The 27445-nt window shown below is 40.4% G+C and overlaps 1 protein-coding gene across 3 annotated transcripts in view; it reads right to left on the bottom strand.

Annotated features, from left to right (window-relative positions):
• nbeal1 (neurobeachin-like 1) overlaps window positions 1-23371 on the bottom strand; it is a 55744-nt gene extending 32373 nt beyond the window's left edge. For all 3 annotated transcript variants that reach the window (XM_065469740.1, XM_065469741.1, XM_065469739.1), the window contains exons 1-8: window positions 23298-23371; window positions 22384-22782; window positions 10152-10243; window positions 7617-7778; window positions 7388-7469; window positions 3744-3871; window positions 1401-1486; window positions 300-385 (exon numbers count right to left, since the gene is read on the bottom strand). In XM_065469740.1, coding sequence (XP_065325812.1) covers window positions 300-385; window positions 1401-1486; window positions 3744-3871; window positions 7388-7469; window positions 7617-7778; window positions 10152-10243; window positions 22384-22434 — 687 coding nt within the window. In that variant the 5' untranslated portion in view covers window positions 22435-22782; window positions 23298-23371. The remainder of the gene's footprint in view (window positions 1-299; window positions 386-1400; window positions 1487-3743; window positions 3872-7387; window positions 7470-7616; window positions 7779-10151; window positions 10244-22383; window positions 22783-23297) is intronic.
• Window positions 23372-27445: the final 4074 nt, after the last annotated feature.

Genomic DNA, 27445 nt, shown 5'->3' with positions numbered 1-27445 from the left:
TAAAGAATACAATAGCAACTCATGCACTGCATTCAAGATGAAGAGTGCTCATTTAAACATCAATGCTGTATTCCTTTGCTGGTGATCAACCAATCAGATAAAGCAGAGAAATAAAAGAAACCATAAACCAAAAGTCACTCCTTCATATCCACAACATAGTCTGAGACAGTTAACAAGAAGCAGTTCTACTTAGTACTACTACAACTACTAATAATAATAATAATGATGAATGGCATCTCAAAGCACTCTATCACTACATCTATGGCCAGCAAGCCCAGCTCATTTAAGCTGAAGCTTACCTGATCTCCAGCAACTACTGCTCCAAACAGGTGTAGCAGGCAACATTTCAGACTCTCCTTTAGATGCTCGCTCTCCTGGAAGCACTCTGTATGGAGGGCAAACATGTAAATACACAAGTGTGGCTTTCCTCAACTTCCACCTCACAAGTAAACACTGCATGAATTCATATGCAGAAACAGCAAATTCTCATATTTTTTATGAAAGGAGGGTCGACGAAATCGGCAAAGCAAATAAGATAGGACCTTAACTATCACACACACCACACACACACACACACACACAAGCACGTGGTAGTAATTTTAGTTTTACAGCGGTCCCAGTCACCCATTAACTCATCTGTCAACACATCCAGCTGGGGAAAAGAAATCTGACATTTGGGCTCCGTGATGTCTACTTCCTTCATCCCATACATTTCAAAACAATTCAATTTAGTTCCCTGTATAACACTAATTACAATCCTACAAATTTAGACATAATATACAAACATGCTTAATGAAAGGAACAGTACTCTCACAGACTTGCTGCTTGCCCACAACCCAAAGCACACAAGCAGGAAAAGAAGTGGACACACATGGTTTGTCTGGTTGAGCCTTGGCTGTTATCTTTTGTGCCAAACCACAGCAGCCACACATTTGACACAGGACAGAAAGGAGTATTTGTTTAAAATGGCTCCCAGCAGCGCTGAAGTGGCTTGACAGATACTATTCACTATCTGCTCATCTCCACGAATGGTAAACAGAAAAAAATGCACAAAGAACGGATTCACCAGGACCCAGAGAGGAAAGAGGGGGAGGCGGTGGGAGAGAGTGATGGCGTGGGAGCTTTTAGAAGAGATGATAGGGGAGGACAGAGGAGAGCAGAGCTTATGGTCTGTAATCAGAACAGTAGTGGGATGCACTGAGAACTGCTTCTACATCCTTACTTGAAGAGGACTCTGAAGGACCATATACACGTTTAAAAATAAGCGCACACAGTGTCACACTGCAAAGTTCAGAGCAGCTGAAAGTTCTGCACATTTGATTCGTATACCTCTATAAATCACTCTTTGGTACATTGAAGGGAGTGGGAGTGAGGGCTCGAGTGAAAAGCAAGACACTTACGGTAAAAGAAAGGAACAAATTCAACAGTGAGGGGAGCTGCTTTGTACTTCTGCCTGCTCCTCTCTACCGTACCCATCTGCTGCTCCCTGGAAGGAACAAAAACAGCACACTGAGGAACAGTTCCTGTTCATTTTCAGTACAATTCAATTTTATTTATATAGTGCCAAAAATCAGCAGCCTCTTCAGGGTGCTTTACATTGTAGGGTAAAGACTAGGGGTGGGTTTTGATTATCGATTTATCGATTAAAATCGATTCTGGCTTGCATAACGTGATATCGATTCATTAAATTCCTGAATCGATTTTTAAATACAAATTTATTTTGCCCGAAACACCAGAATTTCTACAACCACAAAACAGTAAATGAGAGCAAGTACACGGATTCTGCACAAAGACGTAAACACAAAACGCAGACCCAACGCATCCGAATCAGTGAGATGTCGCCTTTCTCACCCGACGGCACGTACGTGGACACGGACACGCTGTCGGGGCTGAAAGCCGACAGCTTACTGATTTTGAAGCATCGGCGGGCGCTTTGTGTTTACATGTTTACTTATGTGTTTACTTTTTGCGCTAGATTCTGAAGCTGCAGGTTTTATCTCTCTCCAAACAATATTGACTGAACCAGCAGCCAAAGATGATCCAAACTACGCTTCACATTTCGCTTCACATAAACATAGTCACAAATTTCCTGTAGAGCTCTCTCTCTCTCTCTAAATCGATAATCAAAACCCACCCCTACTTATTACCCACCAGTCTACGGTGTCGGCCGCTGTTTTTTTTTGTTTTTTTTTTACTTCCGACAAGAAAGCCTCATTTCTGCTGTTCAATACTGAACAAATTTAAACTTTTTAAAATTATGCAAAATTGCAAAATGCTTAGCTGTGTCTCTAATCAAACCTCTGTAACTTTGCTCTGCTTCACTTCGTTTTTGATCTACTGCAGAATATTTTTAAGGTCATCTGCTATAAAAACCCAGACCAGGAAAACCGCCTTCATGTTTTTCTGTGTTTTATCCTTATTTACTTTGACACAAAGGTATCTGCTGTGATGCTTACACCTTTGATAAAGTCTCACAAGTGTCAGCTTTCTTTTTATAGATATAAAAATATAGATATGTACTGATAAGTGATCAGAATTATAATATTTCTGACTGTCTGAGGCAAAATTCCCCGATTTAAATCGAATCGAATCGAATCGATTCGGGACCTTGTGAATCGGAATTGAATCGATAGAAATCAGTGACGATATCCAGCCCTAGTAAAGACCCGACTATAACACAGAGAAAACCCCATCAATCAAACCACCTGCTTTGAGCAAGCATTCGACAAAAGTGGGAAGAAAAAACTCCCTTTTGACAGAAGAAACCTCCAGCAGAACCAGGCTCAGCGGCGGGGTAGCCATCTGTCATGGCTGGTTGGTGGATGATGGACCCGAACTGAGCAGATTACCTAATCAAGGCAAAGTTAACCTTCCTTGCTGCGTTACCATGGCAACTACAGAACCCACAGTTTTATACAAATTATTATCTGAATGACACACCTAGGAGGAAACAGACCAATGAGGAGCAAGCTTCTTCTTAAGCTATCCAGAGAGCACCTTCAGTAGGTTTGTATGTATTACCAGATATTAAAAGGTAAATTTTAAAATAAAATCCCATCATTGCATATTTTGTAAATAACGCCTTCAGGAAATGACTTCTTTGCCATTTCTGCTGTTGGTGTTGCAGGATGGGGACAAACTAACCCTCATCCCCTCAGCAGTTGTAGGAGTGAAAACTAAATCAAACTGCAGTCTGACTTTTGAAAATAAGACAAATAATCTAAAGCAGTTTTATGTAAAGCAAAATAGTTTGTTTCAACATAAAGTTTAGTCTTTAGCTTTAAAAAGTTTCCAGTCCTAGCTTTGCAAACCCAGATACGTGCTTATGCAAAATAAATTATATTTATGCTTCTAGCAATGCCCACTTGTGCAAGGAACACAAATCTGATGAAAAAAATTAAATAAAAGACAAACAATGTGTGTTAGGATGTTTTACCAACAGTCTGATGACTGATAATGGAAAAAAATGACTACCGGTAATAAGATATGAGGTGTTATCAGCCACAAGAATGGGGAAACAGACTGTGAGACTAGGCACACCTACATGTGCAGTGAGCATTTGCCACCAAGTCAAAAATCCAAAGTGCAGCAGCTTGCTAGCACATAGCTGCTAAACACAGGGTGTTAAATTTCACTGTCAAGAATGATTTTAACTCCTTTTAGCCAAATAAAAACAGTCTGTTACTCTGAAGTGGACCGCGTTCCCCTCAGGTGTGATTGTCAGTAAAGCTAGATGTCGTTACCCGCACGTTCGATGCCTCCAGTTGTGGTATGGATCGTAGAGGCTCTCGCAGAATGCCAGTGCATGACGGACAAACTCCTCCGCCTGACTCTGGTCCGCCATCTCCTTCTCTTTGGTCTTACTCTTCAGCTGTAACAGAAAGAGCCACATTACATACTGCACATACTATTAAGTCTCAGTGAGACTTTCTCTGTTTAATCAATACAGTCAGCTGTGTGTAATAGTTAACCCAAATTTCTGTTACTGGGAGTAGGTAGCCAAGTAAAAGCTATTAGTTATTTCTGTTTTAAGATTTTTTTTTTTCCATCTTTTACAAATTCAAACAGGGAAAAAGAAAGAAAAAATGCTTTTTTAAAGTAACAAGGGGAGAATCTCAGTGCATGGTTGGAGGATTGTGACCCACTCTTGCAGAATGTTTGTGTGTGTGTGTTTTTTGTTTGGGTTTTTTTGGTAAAGGTTTTTGAGGATGTTCAATTTGCATAAATGGGAAGACCAAAAGGTCAGGCTTCTTTTTGAACAGTGAATCATGCACAGCTGCTCTTTTTAGTCCAAGAATGAAAGTACAGAGGTGGATATTACAGCAGTTGGTCACCTTTAACTGAATCCATTCTTTCATCCAATACTGAAATCTTTTCCACCTACCTCAGTTACAACATAAACCAAAACCATGATCCATCCTCCTCTGTGCTCAAGCATTTGAGAGTTGCTCTTTTCATTGAAATAAAGGTCTCCTCCCCCACCCCCCAACATACCACAGCAGTTTTTTTCCATCAGTCTAAAAGATTTGCTGGTGAGATGCATCAGGCTATGTTGACGGTGATTTTTTAGGGGGGGTAAGAATTAGAGATGGACCGATCCGATATTACGTATCGGTATCGGTCCGTGGTTCAGGGGGTTGGGAAGCTCATCTTGTAACCGGAAAGTTGCCGGTTCGATCCCCAGCTCTGTCTGTCTTGGTCGTTGTGTCCTTGGGCAAGACACTTCACCTACCGCCTACTGGTGATGGCCAGAGGTGTGATATGGCAGCCTCGCTTCTGTCAGTCTGCCCCAGAGCAGCTGTGGCTACAACTGTAGCTTGCCTCCACCAGTGTGTGAATGTGAGGGTCTTGAAAAGCGCTATATAAATGCAATCCATTATTATTATTATCACTGACCTAAATTACTGGATCGGATATCGGACAGAAATAAAAAATGTAATCCGATCCATTAAATATCACAAAAGCACCTCAGAAAACTTGCGACATGGCGTAACTCAGCTCATAACCTTAGCACATCGGAGCAGTATACGTCACGTGATAGAGCGGCTGTGGCGTGCGAGACCTGTCGGCGGTCTGGTTGAGCATTTGGAGCCTCGCTACCAACCTGGCATTTCATCTCCGAGAAAGTTATCGCAGAGAGAAGTAAAGCAAGTGTGTAAGTTCATCTCTGAATGTTTGTCCCACGTTAAGCTTAACAACCGATATATGGAGCGACTGCCTCTTCTCTCTCCCTCCCTCTCCTGCTGCTACTTCAATCAATGATCAATGATCAGCTGATCGGCTTTCCTGTCGCGACTGCCGTCTCTCTTGTTCGTTTATCGCCCACTTTGCACCAGAAAGAGGAAACCAGCGGCTAAACAACAGCAGCACGTTTAAGCTTGATAAGCTGTTGTTAGAATTTATTTAATATTACTTTCTACACCAGGATCCTTTTCTACGCACGGCTGGTAACTGTGCAGCAAAGTTTAGCCAGGGGGGCAGGTAGGGCATTAACAGGTAAAGGGGGGCACAAAGAAATACTTTTCTTTCTTATTCTCATTTAAAATGACTAGCTTTTAATAAATAATTATCTGAATCTTAAATCCAAAGTTTTAATCTGATGTCAAATGTATAGAAGTCCATTATTGTATAGAGGAACTATTAAGTCTAATATACCCTAGTAAGCTATAGTACTTTTGGGAAGATACAATCAGTGCAGTCTGCAATTCTGTTGAAGAAAGATGTTGAATCTATTTAAATATCCTTGAAAAATAATTGATTTCTGTGCATTTTTTTTTTTTTTTTTAAACACGTGCATTAACCTCCTAGGACCTGGCGTCCACATATGTAGACATCACATTTTGGGTTATTTAGACCAAAATACTCAATTTTGCTCTGCAAGAGCCTGATATCCACTTACGAGGACATTATACTGCTACTGTTCTATTGAAATTTTAAATGAATATCCTCATATGTGGCTCTTATTTTTCTTAGAAACAAAAATTAGGTAAAAAAAACAAAAAAACAAAAACTGCTAATTCTTTATTTTTACATTCATCAGGTCCCAATCAGCCCAAATATCAAAGAGAAATTAAAAATGCATGCCGTGGAAGAGTTCGGGTCTTAGGAGGTTAAATTAAAATTGATTATGTTGATTAAGCATCAGGAGGTGGAGGGTGGGGGGGTGGTTCCCTATTTTTTTTTTTGCTGGGAGTTGGCAACCCTATTAGTTAGGTTGTTTAATATTTCTGCTAAGTACTCTTTAAAATACCAGAATAGGGAGGATGGTGCAGGTTTAAGTTTATTAGCTTGATGAGTGGTGCTGAACTATGAAACATTTTGGGTGTATGTTCTGAATACAGGTATAACAGAATAGCTTTAGTGTTTTGTTTTTTTAAACTTGGCTATGAACTTATACACAATGCAGCAAGATATTAAAAAAAACAGTTTTATTAATTAAATAATACACTATATCGGATTCATATCGGTAGATATCCAAATTTATGATATCGGTATTGGACATGAAAAAGTGGTATCGTGCCATCTCTAGTGAGAATGCAGGAAAACGTTTCCATAAAGGTCATATTTGCAAACTTGTCACTGCACAGTAGAGCAGAGCATCGATCCCCTAATTTGCTAAATCATCTTTAAATGTTTTCCATTAATTCTACAAGTAGTTCTCCAAGTTAGAAAGTAATTTTCTTGATGTTTTAGATCTCACTTAATTGAAACTACAAAGTGACGAAAATGACCGCAGCCTTGCTGTGATAAAATGTTCAACTTCAGAGATCAAACAGACATGCTGTCTTAACAATCATTATCTATATAATAAATAATAAGACAAGGAGAAGATTGTGCACTGTATCTTTCTCTAGAACTACTAGAACAATGACTGCAAAGACAAAAAAAATAAAGCAAATTAAATAAAAAAATGTCCACCATTTGAAAAAAATAGAATTGGTGCATTTTTTATGGAATTGTCTGTCAAACAGTATCAGTGGGTGACATTACAATGGCTACATTCATGTTTTACACATGCTGTATGTTTATAACTGACATTCTCTGGACTTTTAAAACCATCACATCAGCTCACCAATGTCTCAAACGTTGGTCAAACAAAACAGAGCTCACATTTTTTGCATTGTCCTTCCTTTCCTTTCCTTTTTCAGTATAAAACAGTTTAAAGCTAAATTAATGCAATAATCTTAAATTGTGTTAAGGAATGTTTCATCTTTAAATCTATGACATTTTGGAGATGGGTTCATCTTCTGCTAAATTAATATCAAAAAGCATGCATATTAGATTTGAACTTCTAAACACTGAGCTTATTTTTCCACTCTAAAATAATACATTCTTCAAGACCACAGGACACAGAAATATGTGCAAAAGAAAAAGGGAGGAGTCAGACCTGCTGAATATAAAGTGTTGTCATGGTGATGATGTGATTGATGTAGGAGCAAGTACCAATCTCCTCCACATTGGATAGGTTCCTTTCGTAAACATCGAATCATGGACACACAAACACACAAGACAAGTCAACTGTTAACTTCTCCATCACTTACTTTGGAACACCTACTTCATTAGAGTGAAATTTCATCTCAGCAACTTTACAGCATGCGAATGTTTAACATCCTGACCTGCAGATGATGATGAGGAATTTGAGCAGCAGCAGTGCTAGGTTTTGCTGCTCGGGCTCCAGGCCGTCAGAGGCTTTTTGGACACACTGCAGTAACTGGTGGCGCAAAACCTGCAGGATGTTGTCTGGGAGGAGCGTCAACACCGGGGGAACCTCTTCTGGTCTGTAGACACAGAAGCATCGCAAGCACATAGCTGGATGAAAAGGAATGTCGACTCCATGCTTGTGTACCAGGATCAGCAGATTATCAAAGCACCATCTGCTCTCACCGCGTCGTACACATGCCTGGTGCATTCAGGCATTCATTACTAGAGAAAAAAATTGCATGACTGCTGCACTCTGTTCATATATGAGAGAGAGAATCCCATGGTAGGGAAGCAGATGTGACAGCTGCAGAGGAAGGGAATGAGATGAAAGGAGGATGGGGGAGAAGACAAATGGAGGGAAGAGAGGACAAAGACGCAAGGAGGAAGAAGAAAATGACATCATTCAAAGGACAAAAAAAGCAAATAACAGGCTGGCAGATAAAAACCTTAGCCAATTAGACTGAAACACCCATATTCTGCCATCCTACTCCACCCAATCCTGTGGCTCTGCCTTGCTCATAAAATGTGACTGACTTCATAAGGCTTCATCTGAGGTTCATGCGATCACAAGTGGCAGAACAGCACAGCCACAGTGTTAACCAAGCTGCTCTAAAATCCTAGATACACGCTCTCCAATGATGAGTGGGTGTCTCTCACTTAACTGATTTGTGTCGGCATGGTGCTTTTGATGCAGAGCATCACCTGCAACAAAATTAAACCACTCTGTACAAAAGCATCTGTTGTGGCCATGCTATTTTAGGCTGCACTGTGGAAAGCTCCACGGTGTGTGGTCATGATGTGGATGACATACAAGAGGAGGTAGCTCTGAACCCGCTCCTTACAACTGAGTAGATTGCACTGGTGTATTATTAAGTAAGTGTAATTAGGGTGAAATGTTAAAGACAGAGATGGTGGAAGGTTACTGTGCAAGGCTGAACACCAACAGAGCAACAAATCTGTTCCAGGTGAGCAATGAAGAGAAAACTAGTTTGAAAGGAATCTGAGAAACAGTTGACTGTCTTAGCAAAAAGAAACATTAACAGAAAAAAAACAAACCACCTTCCAAATTTAAAAAACAAAACAAAAATACTGTGCAAAAGTCTAGAGCCACCCTTCTATGTATTTTCTAAGGGGCCAGACTTTCTTGTACTTTTAAAAATTATCTTCTGTAGGTCACTTAACATGTATCTACATGAATAATTCAAACCTAAAAAACAGACACCTAACTCAAGGGATGCACCGGTGTTATGTCTAAACATAACAGCAAAGAACTGATTTTAATTTTAATTTATTATTTATTTATTTATTTTAATCATTAGAAGTTAGAAGAAGGTAGTTTGGCAGATATAAAATAATACTTTTCCACCAACAAGGTGAGTTTTTGGCTAATAGCTATTAGCCATAAAATTGGCAAATCTCAGAATGTCTGAATGTCCAGTCCTTAAGAAACAGGAACAAGGAGTAATTGTCAAGGCTAAAAAACAAGAAAGCAGAGTGCAAAGAAACTGCAGCTCCTGGTCTCTTGAGGTTCACTCCAAAAGTGAGTCAATCCTGAGAGAGCAAGAAAAATTATTCCAACCCTTTAAACTATTTAAACTTTAAACAAACCACCACCAGCCCAAACTGCTCTCACATTACTGTGAATAGCTGTGACAGACTTGTGACCAGCCAGCTTTTACTGGCATGGTTCACATCAGACCTTGTTTTTTGACAGCTATCTCTGTCTCTGTCTTTGCATATTTCTCTTGTTTGCACAGTTCTGTCTAATCTCGTAGCTGATAGTAGCACATTCTTCTTCTATTTCTGTGGTTACGGATGGCTACCAAACCTTCAAGCAGAAGAAGCATTTTAAAACCTAACAGGCAAACTAAAAAAAAATAAGGAAAATCTTATTTTATAAGAGAAAAATATTCACATCAACTATTTCCACTTTGTATAGCTACACAACTATTCAAATATTAAGCTTGTGCAACACCCACTTAGTTTAGTGTTTACCCATTTACTTGCTAACTAGGCTAGGTAGCATTGCCTAATAAGTTAGCATATTAACATCTCGTTTGAATACGATTTAAATAAAACCCAAACCAAAACATAGCAGCAACCAAAATACCAAACTTGAGGCTTCGGTAGTAGTGCACATACCAAAAGGGAACAACACAAATTGTGTTGGCAATCTACTTTGAAATAATTAGCTGATAAATTAAAACACTGTTAGCTAATAATGGTGCACATGCTAGAAATAAGAGCGTAAAATTACCATCCTATTAAAATATTCCTCATTGAGAAGACAAGTCATTGTCAGTGTTTTCTCCTGCCAAACCAGTGTGGTTTGGTTAAAGAATAAGAATGGGTTATTCAGTGTAACTGCTAATTCCGGTTGTACGACCATTATATATGTTATACTGAAAGAAAGCTTCAGGCACTCAGCATTGCAATTTGCCACAGTTTACCTTGAAGGTGTCTTTTCAAAGTCTACATCGAGACATCGCTCGTAGGAGCTGATGAAAATCTCCAGCCATAGCTTCAAGTAGTCTGGATCCCTCTGAGAAAAGAACAGACACAGAAACGGGGGGGGGGGGGGGGGGGGGTACAGAGAGGAAACAGTATTTTTAGTTACCTTTGTAGACAAATGTGTCATACTTAGAATAAATAAATGGCTGACAGCTGACAGGCCTTGGCTGTAAATTGATTGAATTTATTGTTGTGTGGTGTGTGTGTGAGACATTAATGACTTTTCTGTGTGGAACTTCAGGAAGCAGTTGCTGGTAAATGTGAGGTCGACATCGGATTTCTGACTTTTGGAATACCATTGAACCCTGGCACCTCATGCATCCCTTCGTAGTCCTTTCAATGTTCCCCAACAGACGTGTACGCATTTTGTCCTTTCCATACATACATGACTGCTTACCCACACACAACACATGATGCTTACGCTGAACTGCCCCCTGACCTCCTAACTGTACCTCAAAATTGTTTCGCGGTTCCACTTTTCCTCACTGTCCAATGAATGGTCCTCACAGCGATAGGAAACACGCAAACATGTGTATGCTTATATTGGGGGTCACCATTCTAGTCTGACATTTCATTCTATACTCAGCTGATGTACAAATCTATGCGATTGTGGAATTCCTATAAAATATTTGTATATGAGATTTAGATATTTAATTTTACTTCTGCAAAGTTACATCAAGATTGGTCTTCTCATGTAGGAGGAACTAGGGAAGACAGATACATAAAAACTTTATAATATGACAATTGCCCTTAGAAAAGTGGTCCAAAGACATAATGTAGCATGATGATATTTCAATTGAAACATGGATAAAAAAGGATATTAATCTCACGCAGATTTGGTTGTTGAACTAGAGCAATAATGCTGGAGAGGACTAGCTGTCAGCCTCTGTGTTTACCTATGCTGTTAGACAAGCAGAAGGAGAATGATCTCAAGAATAAAACTAAGCTGATTTCAGTTTAAGCACACTACCACACTTCTTCTATGCTTATGTCCACATCAGATTTAGCTAATCACCCCACATCATTTAGGATTGAGTAAATATTTCCCAGTGCCTTTTCTATATTTGGCTCTGGTTATATTAGAAGCAAGAAAAACACATACATACACTACTGGTCAAAAAGTTTTAGAACACCCGAGTTTTTCCATATTTTACATGAAAATCATCCAGTTTAAAATCTCATTGCACTCTGAAATGAAAGCATAGTACAAATAAGCAATTGGAGTTAAAAAAATAAATAAATCAAGGAATCAATTTATAGACCAAAATGTATTCTAAACTTTTGACTAATCAAAGTAGCGACCTTTGGCAGATATAATAGCTGAACACACCCGTGGCATTCACTCTACAACAGAGATCAAATATTCTTCAGAAAGTTCTTCCCATATCTGTTGCAGAGGTTCCCATAAATGTGTGGCACTTGTAGGTTGCTTTGCTTTCACTCTTCTGTCCAGTTCATCCCAAACCAGCTCGATGGGGTTTAAGTCTGGAGACTATGCTGGTCACTCCATGTTTTTAAGCTTACCGTCTTGTTCATTTTTCCTGAGGTAGTACTGGCATAGCTTGACTTATGCATGCCTACCAGAGGGTATTGCATGTCGCTGCAGAATGCTTGTGATAGCCCTTTTGGTTCAGAATGTATTTGAATATAATGTTTCCTTTTTTATATCCATGTGGGCAACAGTTGATGTATTTACCTTAATGTGGTTCATCTATTCTTTTTTATGGGTGCTGAAAATATGCGTCATGTTGCTGTCAAAAAGGACAGTAGTGTGGTCATTTTTGTTATTTGTGTGTTGTAATCTTTATTTAAAAAAAGTTTGGTATGTGGTCAGTCGCTGTGGACACCCAAGTTTGTGAATGCAATAACTCAAGAACGAGGCAACGTAGAATTTTCAAATCAATACCTAAGTTGCATCTACTAAAAATCTCAGATAAGTTTAAATCTTGGATACCTTGGATACCAATCCTGGAATTGGTATCCTGTCTCATACTGAAATTGTTCTCCCGTCTTAAATATCCAGCGCTGTTTACTGTAGTCGTCTTTTCGGAAATAATATTCTGTGGCCATGCCACAGTCTAGAATATAATCTGTTGGCTGGCCCTGAGTGTCTATGAAGAATTTCAAAACATCAAATCCATACTCCCAGGGTAGAGTGGCACCCCTATAGCAAGCTCCACAGCTACCAGCCACAGAGACCACATGTCAATTGCTTCATTGTATGGAATATGAAGCATAACTTCGGGTGCTCTATACCAAATTGTCTGCACACAGGTACCAGGAATCACTGCAGCCACAGGACGTGCTAGGCCAAAGTCAATAACTTTGACGGGAGACTCATGGCGGTCCATAACCATTATGTTTCCAGGTTTGAGGTCAGTATGCACTATACCCATAAAACTCAGGTAGAGCAGAGCATTTGATAGTTGATGTAAAATTGGCCTCAGTTCTCTTTATGCTGCTTTTTGATCAAGCAGTTCAAAGTTTAAGCTGTCAAGGAAAAAGTCGTTCCATTTAACAATGTTGCAACTATCTGCATCCAAGCGTCGCAGAGTTTTCAGGATGAAAATTTCCATTTTTGCCTGTTGCAAAATTTCAGGTTTGTTCTTATTGATTTTAATAGCCACGGCTTGGCTGGTTTTTGTATTTCGACATTTGGTTACGAGACCAAAGGTGCCTTCTCAGAGGAAAGCCTCTACCTTGTAGTGATTTCCCAAAATGCTCCCTTCAAATATTTCACATGACAAAGTGAAAAGTGTTGGTTTGCTCTTAAACTGGTGAGAAAAGTTTTAAAATTGTTTTTGGTTGCTGTTGTAAAATTCTCTCAAAACTCTTCCAATTTTGTTTGTGTGTCTGTGTTTTATTTTTCTATTACTGTTCACACTAAATTTGACCCCTTTCAATTTTTTATGAGTCAATAAAACAAAATGTTAGTTTTGGAGAATTTTTAAATTATGAAACTGACAATTATGAAACTTTTTGTTTGTTTATTTATTTGGTTTTTCTTTTGCATACTGTGTCAAGCTTTCCTGTATATAATCATGTCCTAGATTTTGGAGAAAACAAGAAATTGATTAAAATGCTCTATTTTGTTTTAAAAAAAAAAATCAACAGATTCATATATTCATATTTATACAAGCAGTGTGTTTATGTGTGTGTATGTGTGTGTGTGTGTGTGTGTGAGAAAATTATGTGGTTCACACAACAAGCTGCAATGTTTGACCCGACTTTTGTGAACCTCTTCTCACAGCATTGCTTCATATTCAGAAGCAACAGAATTTGAATTTAAGGTTTAGTGTATACAAGCAAAATAAGAATGAGAGGTCGTGGTTCCTGTAACTGATGGTGACACACGTGCGTTTTTTCTTAGGGCGTGAAAGCTAAAACTTGCACCTGACTGAATGGAAAACAGGCCCGGCAGTGTTCCTAACAGTCAAATTTCTAGCAGCCGGCTGACCGGCATTTCCTAAATTCCATGGAACAATGCCCAGAGAAAGATGGGATACCAGCATCAGCTGCAGAGGAGGACTGGCCAGACAGGAACAAACAAGACAACGCACACAAGTGACAGTGCTACAAAAAATTACTCCGGAAATTTTTTTATTACTGTGACACGCAGCATTACATGTAATATGTTGCATTAGTAAATGCAACATATTTAGAACAATGCATTTTTTGTCACTGCTACATCCTTTGTGCTATAACATTACATTTTCCTTACCTGATGCCTGACTTTGTATGTTTCGCTTTATATAAAGAAAGACCTATGTATCATAATCAGAATGTAATAATCCGGAATTCAGGAAATAAAGTCTGATGTTCAAAATTTCTGGCGGAGGACATCCAGACCCTTCACTGTGTCCCTCCCCATTGCTCACACAAAATCGACGCCAACTGGTCTGACCTGAGGACACTCAAAATGAATGGCTGCAAGCAACACGTACAGAAACATCTTTTTCACTTTGTTCATATAATCCCGAACATTGAGCATAATTGATGGGTGTGTGTGGCAGTAACAGCATTTGCAAGTAGTATTGTTACAGCAGACACTGCAACAGGACTTCAACTAAGGATGATTTACTGTCTCTAATTAATCTACTGCTCATGTTTGGTTAAGTGCTTTGTTTAGAAAATGTCAAGTTAGTGTTTATTTGCTTAAAAACCAGAGCAGTAACAACTAAATACTTACCAATGTCTCTTAAGAAAATGACTAAAATGAAAAAACAAACAAACAAAAAACAAACAAACAACAACATAAAACCCCCACACAAATCTGATCGTTTCAGCTCTGTATCACAGACGTAACTCTGAAAGCATCATCGATTCATCATACGCAAGTTATCTCTTGTTCAAGCACTCTTTACAGATGCTGTCATAAGGACTTTGGGCCATCTGGAGGGTGTGAGTGAGCAATCTAGGTCAAGGAGAACTGAAGAGTTAAACATGGCAGATTATAGTAACACTCGGTTTATTGAGCATTTGGTAGAGTAGTCTGACCACTACTCGTTCAGAGGTCTTTAAATAATTAGATCGTGATTTGGTGGTAACCCCTCTGACCCCCTTTATAGAGATAGCTAAAAAGCCCGGAGCTTTTTAAAGGCCTTAGCATTCACTCTCTAGGGAACTGCCTACTGATATTATGACAATCAATCCAGTGAAAACTGTGTGAGAGCTAAAAGTCTGAGCCCGTTCAAGCCATGAAGTACAAGAATTTTGAAGCGATGTAATGCTACTCCTCTTCTCATTCTGTTGCAGCTGCTCAAGCTTCTGCCTAACGAAATTTGTACAAAGGGAGCTATAACAAGAACTCACATCATACAATGCCCGTATGCAATATATGTAAAATAAAAATGATTTTGATTGGATGTTAAGTAACTCTGCATTTGGCACTTTCTCATTGCTGTGACTTCACTTATATGGGAGCTCAGAAAACATCCCATCATTCCAAAGGCCGACAAACAGGAAGACCGACTTGACAAATAAATAATGGAATAATCCACTCCAGTGACTTTTATCCACAGACTGTATATTAAAGACTGATGCCGTTACCATGACGCCACCCATTGGTTTTGGACTCTACATTCTGAAGCCTCAAATTAGCATTTCGGCTGCCACCCTTTTAGCTTTTTGGAGCCAGAAGTTAAAAAGTAAAACCTATGTTCGGGAAACGGTGAAGGGGAAGGCAATTCATAAACCAATTTATGAAACTCCTTATCAAATCACTGCATAAACAAAAAGAGTTTGCAGACTACAAATTCAGAACTAAAAAAAAAAATATCAGCTGGAAAAAATAGAATCAGTGTTTCTTAGCCAGCACAGCCCCTGGCTACAGAGTGGGAGACTGCTTCTGTCTGCGTGTCAGAGTGGGAATCAGCCAGCGCTGTGCTATTCCAAGTGAAGTCATCAGAATAATCCTGTGACGCTGACCTCCGTCTGCGTGTGTGTGTGTGTGTGTGTGTGTGTGTGTGTGTGTGTGTGTGTGTGTGTGTGTGAGGAAGAGACAAAAAAAGAAGAAAAGAGGGAGAGAGATGTCGGACTGGAACTCAGCAGCAGCCACGTGTGTAATATGTTCTGCTAGGAGGCCACGGTCTGTCTTCTGTGTGTGCTTCTTTCCCCGTGTTACCCCGTCACTTACACCAATGACAGAGAAAAACATTTATTATTGGATGGTGCCCACGCTGCTCTTTAACCAGAGCAATAAACAGTCTATTGTCTTAATGTGCATATGAATGCTGCTGCCAGGAAATTAGAAGATGATGATTTAAGCGAGCAGTTTCTCTCAAGTGAGTTTGTGACTGAATGACTGTGTGTATGTCTCTTAAAGAATGTCCTCTTTTAGGCAGCAGCTTGGGAGCACAGATGCCCATTGAGGGTTTGTACTGTGGCAGGCAGGGGACACACCCTGCTCTACATCGCCCTGTTTATCCTCAGCCTTCATCACAGCCCCCCCCCCCCCCCCCCTCCACACACACACACACACACACACACACACACACACACACACACACACACACACACACACACACACACACCTTGTCCAGACTCCCACAATATTCTTGTGTCCCAATGTATATACAGACAGTTCCCATGAGAGAATCACATGCCTCTATGATTTAGTTCATTATCATATTCAATTCTATGCCCAGCTACATCACAATCCCAAATATCTGTTTAAACTGAACTCTGTAAACCTTCCAAGGTCAACAGCAACACAGACCAATGCACGTCCTTCTTAACAGAGAAATCCCCACTGACCCCAGACTGGATTTATCAATAGCTCTCAGTCATTTCGAATGTCAGAGACATGCATGAACCAAATGAAAAAGCTGAAGGGCTGAAGAGAGACCAATGCTGGATTTTCTAATTGTTACTCATTTAAAAAACAACAACAACAACAACAACAAAACGATTCCTTCTGGAGTCTATTCTCATTCTTGACCATCCATTTATTTTCTACCACTTATCTGGGTCCAGGTACAGTCTAAGCAGCCATGCTCAGACGCCACTCAACCAATCACCACCTCCAGCTCCACTGTGGGGAATCCAAGGCGTTCCCAGGGAAGCTGTTTCATTCCGAGGGCATTAAATACTGCTTTTCTGTCAATGCTCTATAACTCTAAAACTGTATGTCGTCATTTTGCCAGGATCTTTAGTTGCATCGTTTTGACTTGATCTGTTATGAGATGCTAGACAGGCGTGGTCAGCCAGCTGGTCGGGTGGCAGTTCAGGGCAACCTGGTTAGGTGGAAGTGGCATAGAGTCGCTGAAACCACAATGTTTAAAGGCCTCCTCCCTTTAGATTTAATAGACGGCTGTGGTTTTTCTGTTTCTGCTGCCATACAGGCTTAAAGCACTACCCGTCACTCTGTGACAACTCCTCTGGCCATGACATAAGTGCCAGAGGTGGGTGGGTGTGTGCGTGCGTGTGCATGTGCATAGGGGTCCACACTGCACGAGGCACGTCTGATACACCCTGTTAGTGACATCAGTGTTATGCCAGAGATATTCATAGCATGGAGGAAAATGAGAAGCAAGAACTGCACCAGGGAAGAAAGTTAGCCTGAGGGAACAAACTTCACGGAGCAGCTCATTCAGTAAACCGAAGCCTGAGAGCATGAGCTTGTCAGACTGCGTGAGGTATGGCGTATGCACATGTTTATGTGTGTGTGTGTGTGTGTGTGTGTGACAGCAGAAATTAGACTGGGTAATCTACTTGAGCAAATATGTGAAAATCTGAAACCTTGCACCATTTCCAGCTTGACTCTTTTGCTTCCTTTTTCCACCAATGCTTTCACTGCATGCTGATTCCCATAAGAGGGATGCAAGGGTTTATGCAAATTACTGGCATTTGCTCCAATCCAGTGAAAAAGCAGGGTGGTGTGGGGTGACATCACACAGGATGATGGTTCTGTGAATCCCCTGTGTTGTGGACAGTTGAAAAAGAGAGTGAGGACTGTTCCTCTTAAGTTATCAGAGTCAACTTTAAAGCCACAGGAGGGTAAAATGTTCCCTGTGGTTGGTTAAATCAAAAAGGCTTTTCTGCAGCTCACAATGGCCTTAAGAGCGGAACTGGCACGATTCAGGAATCTGCTAAACCCTCCACTGTCTGACAAGCCCTTCTGGATAAAACACTGGCGAGAGAGCAGAGCTACTGCGCCACTGTATGCCGGCAGCCACCAGCCGCTGCTGGGGGACAACACTATGGCACGAACCAATGACAGTCAGCGAAGAGGATCGCTCGTTACATAAGCATCTTGGCTGTTGTCTGCAACCTTTCTGCTTCACTATAACTCAGAGAAGCAAACTGGAGTTAGTCTGCAGATTCTCATTGAAATGCATACAACATACTAACTGACATCTACCAATACATTAATTCCTCACTTATGTCATTTAGAAGCTTTAAATAATGAATACCAACAGTACTTTTCAAACAATGTAAATGTAATCATACAGACTAAGCTTTTACTATGTTTCCCAACTATTCCCTACTAGCAATATATAACGAAAGGTCAAAGATACAGTAAGCATTCCTTTGACCTTCTGACTTTAAGGTAAATATTATTTTACATAATAGTGTTCAAAACTTTAGAGTGCACAGCCTGAAACTACACTGGAGGACAAATTACTACATTCTGCCCACCTATACTTCCCTAAATACTCAAAACAGCACCAAATGTGCATCAATCTGTGGTAGGAAATAGTCCTAACAATTGTTATAAACTACAGTCGCCAACCGTTTCAGGAAATGAATGAAACTGACCAAAAACACTATAAACACACATTTGTCATTCAACAAGGGAAAACAAAGGCCAGTATACCAGCAACATATGGTGCTGAGTGTAATCTGAAGGCACCTAATTTATTATTTGTTTTTTCATAAATTACCCTACCCAAATAATAAACATGATGTATAAATGGATAAAGCTGTGATGTTGTGCCTGTGTTCAGATATGGCTAATATGACCTGGTGCATACACAAACACCAACTCCTGCACACTTCTCCACACTGGAAATGATGCTACAGCTGTTCAACCAACAATTTCTGACTTCATCAGCATGCCAAAAGGTCAGCTGCCACTTCTGGCTTAAAGTGTTTTCAAAAGTAGTTTTATAATGCCATAAGTCAAACTTCTAGGAGAGACACACGTCTGTCTAAACACAAAATTGCCTCTTCCTCTTTCAGTACCAGGAACCAAGTGGTCAGGTGAATGATAATGATTCAGAGAGAGATAATCAGAAAGCAGACGTCTGACTGACAGAACAGGACGAGCTGGTTCTCCCAATGGAGCCGAGGGCTGGTTGTGTTGTAAAAGCTTCTACTGTCAACACCACTCACCCGAATGACTCTTCCTTAGACAACAGTGCCAGTATTAACCTCTGACACTAAAGGCTGTCATGACTCTACTGTTGTCAGTGATTAACCAGGCAAGGCACATGAAAGAGGTGTGTATCAGGACGAGTACAAATATGACAGATGCCTCCAAAGTCATCTAACTGAGTCACATAGTCAAGTTTCAGGAGTTAATGATTATCCTGAATGCTGTATTAAGTCTTAAAAGTGTTATAATATTGCAAATTACTAACTCTACGATAAATTGCATTATCACTGAAAGTTGAATTAGAGGTTATTATAAAGTTTAAACTATAGCTTAAATGCAGTACTGTGTGTTTTACTAGCATTTCATTGCAAATTAGGCAGTTTTTTCATGTATTAATTGCTTTTTACTGCTAATGTTTAAAAGGACTCCAACCTAATTCGAACAGTAGATTTTCCCTGACGCTCTTTGTTGCCTCTAACAGCATGTGGTCCGATTTCAATGTCAAGGACTTGAGTCAAATTTTCCATGAAAATCCAAAGAATGTGACGTTTATGCTTATTCCCATTGCCTTACTCTGGCTCCCAGCACAAAGACTCAACACAAGCTCCACATACAGACAACAAAACAAACACAAAGGCTGTGGCATTAGATAGAACTTAGCTAGTAACACTGTTAGTGAGAAAGCAAACTAAGAATAGCCAACTAGCTGCTAGTTAGGCATTATGTAATTTGTGTGAATATGCAGATAAGCTAATGTTAGGTGAAATTGGCTATAAAATAGCTATATCTATGTAATGAAGCCCATCCTGGAATTTGGCCATCAGGGGAAAGCTGGTTAACGTCAGCAGAGCGTTCGAGTCAAACTGTTCGGTTGTCAGGACCAAAACCTGATGCCAAGTCATCTTTCTGGCTAACGGACAGACAGTATAAAATATAGTTGTAGCTTATGGGTCAGAAAAGGGAAGTTAATGTGGAAGAGGTTAAAAAAATAAAATAAAATAAATAAATGAAAAATTTATACTGAAGACCACCAGATGACGTAAGCTGTTGTTGGACAAAACTATTTGGAGTTAGAGACCTATAGTTCTCTGTAGTGACCTCACTCCTGAGTTTATAATCATTTTGTAAATCTTGCTCAAACTGTTTTTCAGAATGGACCTGTGGTACGTTCTTTGGGTAATCACTTGTCAATTATAAGATGTTAGCCAAAAGAAGAGCGCTTTCACAGTCAGAGCTGCACTTCTTCATCCTGTTGTTGTTGTTTTTTGTTTTTTTTAAATAAACATGGCGTCAGTGGAAACACTCATATCAAGGCTTCATAACTGGACATTGGGTGACATCACAGTAGCGACGTTTTTGAATCTTTTATAGTGTCTCTGGGCTAATGTGTAGCGCGTTCTCGTACCTCAGCTGGTCATCTTCAACTAACTGTTGCTATGCTATCACTGTGACTAGCAAAGTCATATATGAGTTGAAATGGCAGTTGGGGATGTAAATGATGTAAAGTCATAAAGTTAAATAGTATCGACTTTTCACAGTGAAAGCCAACATGGGGGCAGTCAGCCAGCTAGATGTAACTTAGCTACATAACAAGTGCCTACCTGGTTGCTTCAACCAAGTCAACCTTGTTCTTTTACGGATACTTAATATACACACAGCTGGTCTCCTAGCTTTTGGAAAAATACATGAATAATAATCAAAGGCAGTCTTGAGTGTGTCCACCGTTTTGGCCAATAAAGGTGTGAACGAGCTGCCCGCAAAGACCACTTCACTTAGCAGCCATGGGTGTTATTAATAAGTTAATAAGAGCTCCTTTAAGCTCAGGCTTCCTACACCATTTCATAAAGAAGCGCAAAGCTTTTGCAGAGCTCACTGAATAAAAACAAGGACAGAGCACCGTCTGCCCTTCAAACCGTTTAAGATTTTCTAATGACCTGCAGAAGCCCTGAAAACAAGGAAACTGTTTCGCTACTTTGCAATGAGAAAGAGTTGGGAAGAGAAAGTTGTGATAAGAGGCCGGTCGTAGTTAACCACTTGGTGGGCCACAGCGTGGCTGGTCTCAGAGCTCAGACAAGAGTCAAGCCTCAGACAGAGACATTCCTTGACCAATTTAGACCATGTGACTAAAGGCTAGACAACCCACACACCCACACACAGACCATATCATTAAAATGGTCTGCCCCATACTGTGTAGATCTCCCTAGTGCTGATTAAACAGGCTCTGGGCTTCAGAGGTGTCCTTGTCAAATAGCATTAGTATGAATGCAAAGCTCCAGTGTTTCCCAGCATTGTAACAAGACCAACAATGATTCAGTTCACCTGTACATGCACATGTATGTCATATATATTAGAATGCATCTTTCGCCACATCTCTTTTGCTTCATGCAGACATAAAGATTAGCTCAGTGGACTCTGGCTGAAAGTCAGGCTCGAATGAAACGATCCTTCCCTGCAATATAATGCTCAGTCAATGCAAAGAAAAAGTCCTGCTAGAGCAAATGTAATGTATATGCTCACTTTTTCACAGGTGACTGCAACAATCTCAGAGACCCCAGACACCCAGCTCGCTGGTATTAAACACTTCGTGTGTGTCAGCATTCAAATGCTTTACTTCTCAGGATGAGGATTATTGGATGTCGTAATCTAAAAATAAGAGTAACAGCTTCACAGCCCTCCACACTTCTCAGAGGGCTATGCATGGTGCGTTATTGTGAGGGATTACTGTGGGAGGTAGGTAGTGTGACTGCAGCCAGGCTCACGTGAGGAGCGGCTCAGGCAGGCCGTTTTGATTGGACGGCAGGATGCGCGCATGCTTTATCACAGGGTGAATTAAATCTTGCCAAGAGCTGACTCAAAGGGTACTGTCTCTACTCTGGCGTGCCTTCATTCATCTCTACTGGTAAAGTAAGAAAGCATTAACAACATATCACGACCATGATACAGTCAAGAATGCATCCTCGCTGGGGTTGAATTTAACATTCATTAGAAACCACATCCACCTGACGTTATGACAAAATTTGTCCTCAGTGAATTAATTATTCATTTATAAACATAATGTGTCTCGCTGCAATAATTCCTTCAGGATCTACAAGCAATTTCATTAGCCTGCCTTTTACCGCAATGCACTAATTGTCTTTGCCTTCAACCTGTCTGTCAGCACAGGCTGTACTTTCTCATAACCACAGCCTGTCAGAGCAAATGGGCTTAATCTGTTGCTAGACTTCAAAAAACATAAATAGCATGAGCGACTAACCTCTTTGCCAGGGAGGAAATGCCCTCACTCGGTCCATTACTTCACACCAATGACATTTCCACAGGGGAAGTGTGTGTGTGTGGAAAAGGAGAAACCTTACCTTGGTGCAGTAGAGCATCCAGACTTCATACAGTCTCTCGTTGGATGCCATGGTGCCAGTGAGGGGCACCCTCAGGCTGCGGTGTCCACAGAGGTCACTTCCCTGGCTGCTTCATGGTTCCCCGTCATGAGCTAAACGGCTTCATTGCTTCAGTGCTCATGACTTACCAACTCTGACAAAGGTGTGATAGTCCTTTTAAAAAGAGTGGGGAAAGCTGTGCAACGTGTTGAGGCAACAGCCTGATAGAGGGAGACTTTTAAAAAATATATTCCATGGCAAAGGAGAAATGTGAAGCCCCCGGAGTGCAATAGCTGGAATTGCTGGAGCAGCTGGGCCTCGACTCCCACTTTTTTCCCCTCCCGGTTCTTCTTCTTGGAGGTATTCCCAGCAGCGTTTGCGCTATCAAGGATAACAACACAGACAATTACATATGATGGAGGCGGGTGTTTGGTCACTGTAAGACAAATGGCAAGGCTATCAACCGCGAGCAACAAAATACTTTCAGTAACGTTACTCCCTGTGTACTTTGAGCTGCCCAGCTGGCTCCGAGCTCAGATGTACTGTGGCGGTTAACTACGCGACAAAACACATACATATAAACATGCCTATTTTCTACTGTGTGCTCTTCTGATAAGCTGAATAACTAGCTTATTCCGTACAGTCTCTTCGGCCACCCTGGGCAAACACTGCTGTGTAGTTAACCTTACCTGACCAAGCTCGCTATGAGCTAGCTGTCTGTCAAAAAAAGCCTTTTTCTATTTTTTAAGCCACCATTTCTCCTCCTCCTCCTCATGTGACACAAACGCTTCGTCCGCCAATGCCTGCCCGGCTACAGAGGGCTCACATGAAAGTAATAAACCGATAAAAACACCAGAAATAAAAATAGACCTATCGATAACTTGCAGACCGCTCACCTGTGCAAAGAAAAGACCAACTGTCACTGACACCGTTTCCAGAGTTGTTGGTTTTACGTCCAGCGTCCGACAACAAGGACGCACAGCGACTTCCTGTGAACTAACGCTTTGACTTATTTCAAAATAAGAGTCGACAGATTTCTATAAAATAAACATATTTTATTTAGCTGCCAAAACTGTAAACACCTTCATAATCAAAATGTCATAAATAAAGTAGAATACTTTAATGAAACTAAAATAATTACACTTAAAAAGCTAAAGATAACACCATAAGGAGCTTATTAAGTTTATATGATGTTTATTTCAAGGGAGCCACAATTATACTCTCCCTAAATGGAAACTATGGGTTGTGGTCTATCTTGCTGTCATAGTAGGCATATAGTACCATTTAGGAAAATGTAATGGCTCAAAATAACTACATGTTCTGGTCCTATAGTTATAAGAACTAAAGACATGCCTAATATATAGTCCAAAGCAAAAGCAAGTGTAAAAAGGAATATTGTAATATTGTACTTTTATTAAACTAGACTTAAATCTCAGTACTTCATATACTGTGTACAGTATAACAAGCGTAAAGGGGGATTTTAATTTGGTGGGGGAACCGGATAAACAAGAGACTGCAGCGTCTAGCACGAAAATACAAAAGCGAGCCATTCGAAGGCTTTCATGAAGGCAAGGGTGTTTTTTTAAATAACTTACTTATCGTTTAAAAATGAAGCTGTTGAATAGTGACGAAATATGCTTCTGATGTATATGACAATAGTCAGAGTATTTGCGACAGTTTTCACTCACTTACGTTGTCGATGTGGACCTACGTGGTTGCTAGGGGCTGGGTTACGGTCTGTTTGTTTTGAGTTCTATTGCCGCCCAGTGGAGCAGAGGAAAACTACAATTTTCAGACCTCTAGAAATGGTCATATGCAGAAAGAATTAATATTGCCGCTACTACTACTACTACTAATAATAATAATAATAATAGTAATAGTAGTAATAGCAATAATAATTGATGTTCCTTCTGTCACTTAAATGCGTCGTGGGGGGTTAATGTGCATATGTCATGAGTTCACATCAGTGATACATTTATTCATTGAGAAATGAAGAGTCTTTATAATAAAGTCTTTTTAATTTTTATGGTAGTTTGATTTTAATGGATCGAGTCAGAATACCAACCAAAAATCCAGAAAAATCGCATGACATTAACTTTATAAACGGATTTGCATGTCATGAGTGAAATAAGCATTGGCTACCCAAGCAAAAAATGAGTTATTATTGGAGGAGAAACCCATGTTAGCAAGCACAGCTCTAAGACGTTTCTTGTAGTTGGTCGCCATGTTTGGACACATCTCATGAGGGATTTGGCCCACTCCTCTTTCCAGAAACTCTCTAAATCCTTTAGGTGTGCTGGCTGACATAAACTTAAAGCTTTGGCTCTCTCCACAGAAAATTCTACATGCCTGAGGTCTGGCCTGAGGCCACTCCATGACCCTAATGTGCTTCTTTAGCCACTCCTTTGTGGCCTTGGAGGTATGTTTTGGGTCATTGTCATGCTGGCTGAGGGTAGGAGGTATTCATCCAAGATTAAAGAGTACATGGCTCCGTCCATTTTCCCCTCAATGGATTGAAGCTGTACTGCACCCTTAGAAGAAAAACAGCCACAAAGCATAATATTTCCATCTCCGTGCTTGACTGTGGGAATGGTGTTTCTTGAATCATAGTCACCATTTTGCTTCCTCCAAGCATTTTGGTTTCGTCTGACCACTGATCACCTTCTCACCAAGCTTCTTGCTGATGGTCTTGTAGCCCATTCCAGCCTTGTGGAGAACTACAATCTTGTCCTTGACATCCTTTGACAGCCCTTTGTGCTTGCACATGGTGGTGGAGAGGTTGGAATGGAAAAATGGATCCTGTGGACAGATTTGCTTAATATACATAATAAGTTGAGATCAGGAGTATCTGTAATTGATTGATTGAAATTCCTAAAGTCCTAAAACAAAGACACAGTGAAAAAGTCCTATCTACAGAATATATAAATGCATCACTTACAATTCTGAAGGATGAGAGCATCCCGCAGTTTTTCTGCTACAGGCTTAAAACATCCTCCATCCTCTCCTCTGCCATCCCTTCACTCTCCATGTCTTTCTATGCCACTATTATATGTCATTACATTTTCTTCTACTTACTTCTGTAGCTTGTGCATTGCTGGGAGTCTCTTCCTGTTAAAAGGGAGTCCTTTCTCCTCACACTTGCCAAGCGTTCCTCCAAGATGATCAGCAGAACATCTATGAGAGAGACCTGTTGGAGTTCCCTCTAGTATTGTAGTACCTACCTAACTTTGAGAGAGCATTGCATATAATAACAGACCACTTTGCTACTCAATTTTCTTGAAGTTCAAAAAATAACCAGCTAAATTTAAATATGTCTCTCACAACGTAATGCAGTGTACTCACATTCAGAGTGTCACATTCACCATACATTCATACAGTGCTTTATTCTATGACTTAAAGCACTTTATCTACCTAACATACACATAACATATTTTATAATCACCACTTAACCCAGACCTTCCCAAAGTGTGGGGCGCAGAGCCATTGCGGTGGGGGGGGGGGCGGCATGAAAAGGAAAAAACAATGCTTGGACACTGCTAGCACGGGGCGCCTCCACAACTGCAAATCAGGAGATGAAGCATCGCTGAATATGTTTCCAAACCAACTTCCTTCCAAGCCAAAGACTAGAAAATATGGTGAAGCATATCTGCCCTTTGGTTTCACCTGCACAAGTGCCAAGGTAGGACTCCCCTGCAGAATTGGTTTTCCCTGCGTCGGGAGCAGCGCCGGGCTGTTCAAATCACGGACAAACAGTATCCCACATTCTTGATTTTTAGTTCACAAACACTTGTTGTAATGACTAACTACTCCTGACATTTTGGAGATGTTAGCTCTTTATACAGTAAAGTTACAGCGGGATACAAATGACATCAGGCTGATCCTGCCACAGTTTGTTCCCCCTGTTCAAATCACGGACAAACAGCATCCAACAGTTGTTTATGTTTTTGAACCCATTTTGCAGAGGGATTGAAAAATGTATTGATAGCGATGTTGAATATTATTACACAGGAAAAAAACAACTACATGTAAAATAATCACACCATGACGTCTCTGCCTTTCTGAATGGAGGGATAGCTGCGTGTGTGTATGTAAGCGTGTAAAACCTGAAGACTATTTTGTCTCTATCTGCTATTCTGCAATTAATCTCATGTAAACAATGTGGCGCACAGCGTGACGTGAAAAAAGGCACATACCTTTGACGTTGCGTGAGGAACTCTGTATTCCTCGTCCACACATAAACGCAAAAAAGGAGTTTTAAAAACACTCCGTTTTCGGTGATTCGAAACGCCGTTTAAGTGTGGACGAAACAGCTGCGTTTTCAAAAATACCCGTGTAGGTGTGGACGTAGCGTAAAAGAGTTAGTAGTTTATTTCCTTACTGCCTGTAATTTATTGCAGATTACTTGTATTTGCTTAATTGTTTACTAAATGTTTGAGGTGTGAAATAAACCGCAATGGAGCAAAATATGGGTGTGTGTGGTTGGAGGATGTATTCGTGCGTGCGTGTGCGAGGGGGGCGCGAACATTTTTCTTGTAAAACAAAGGGGGGCCCAGCAAAAAAAGTTTGGGAACCACTGACTTAACCTAAGATGCATGTCTTTGGACTGTGGAAAGAAGCTGGAGTACTAAAAGAAAGCCATGCAGGCGCAGGGAGAACATGCAGACTCCACACAGAAAGGCCGCAGCTGGTAGGTTTGACCCACCTGGGACCTTATTGCTGTGAGGCAACAGTGCCAACCATCACACCACCAAAAGACAAAAACTGCAAAAAGATGCATGACCACAAGTTGGCAAAACATTCGGTATCATTTTATAACACGTGTATATATAAGGCTCATACAGCTACCATATTTGATATGTACTGTAAGTCACAGTTTTCATACACAGTACACTTAATCACAGTTACAGAGAGATCACTGTATTCTAAATGCACGGTTCAGTAAAACAGAAAGGCATTATTGGAGAAGTGGTCATAGAGCACAGGAGAAATCTTCTTTCCATGATCGGGTCAGGAAACTTTGTTTTTCTATTTCTACCTGTGGTTT

Source organism: Pelmatolapia mariae, linkage group LG23 (genome assembly GCF_036321145.2).
Source record: "Pelmatolapia mariae isolate MD_Pm_ZW linkage group LG23, Pm_UMD_F_2, whole genome shotgun sequence".
Classification (NCBI taxonomy): Eukaryota; Metazoa; Chordata; class Actinopteri; order Cichliformes; family Cichlidae; genus Pelmatolapia; species Pelmatolapia mariae.
Note: the sequence above shows the minus strand (reverse complement) of the source record. Positions and strands in the feature narration are given on the sequence as shown.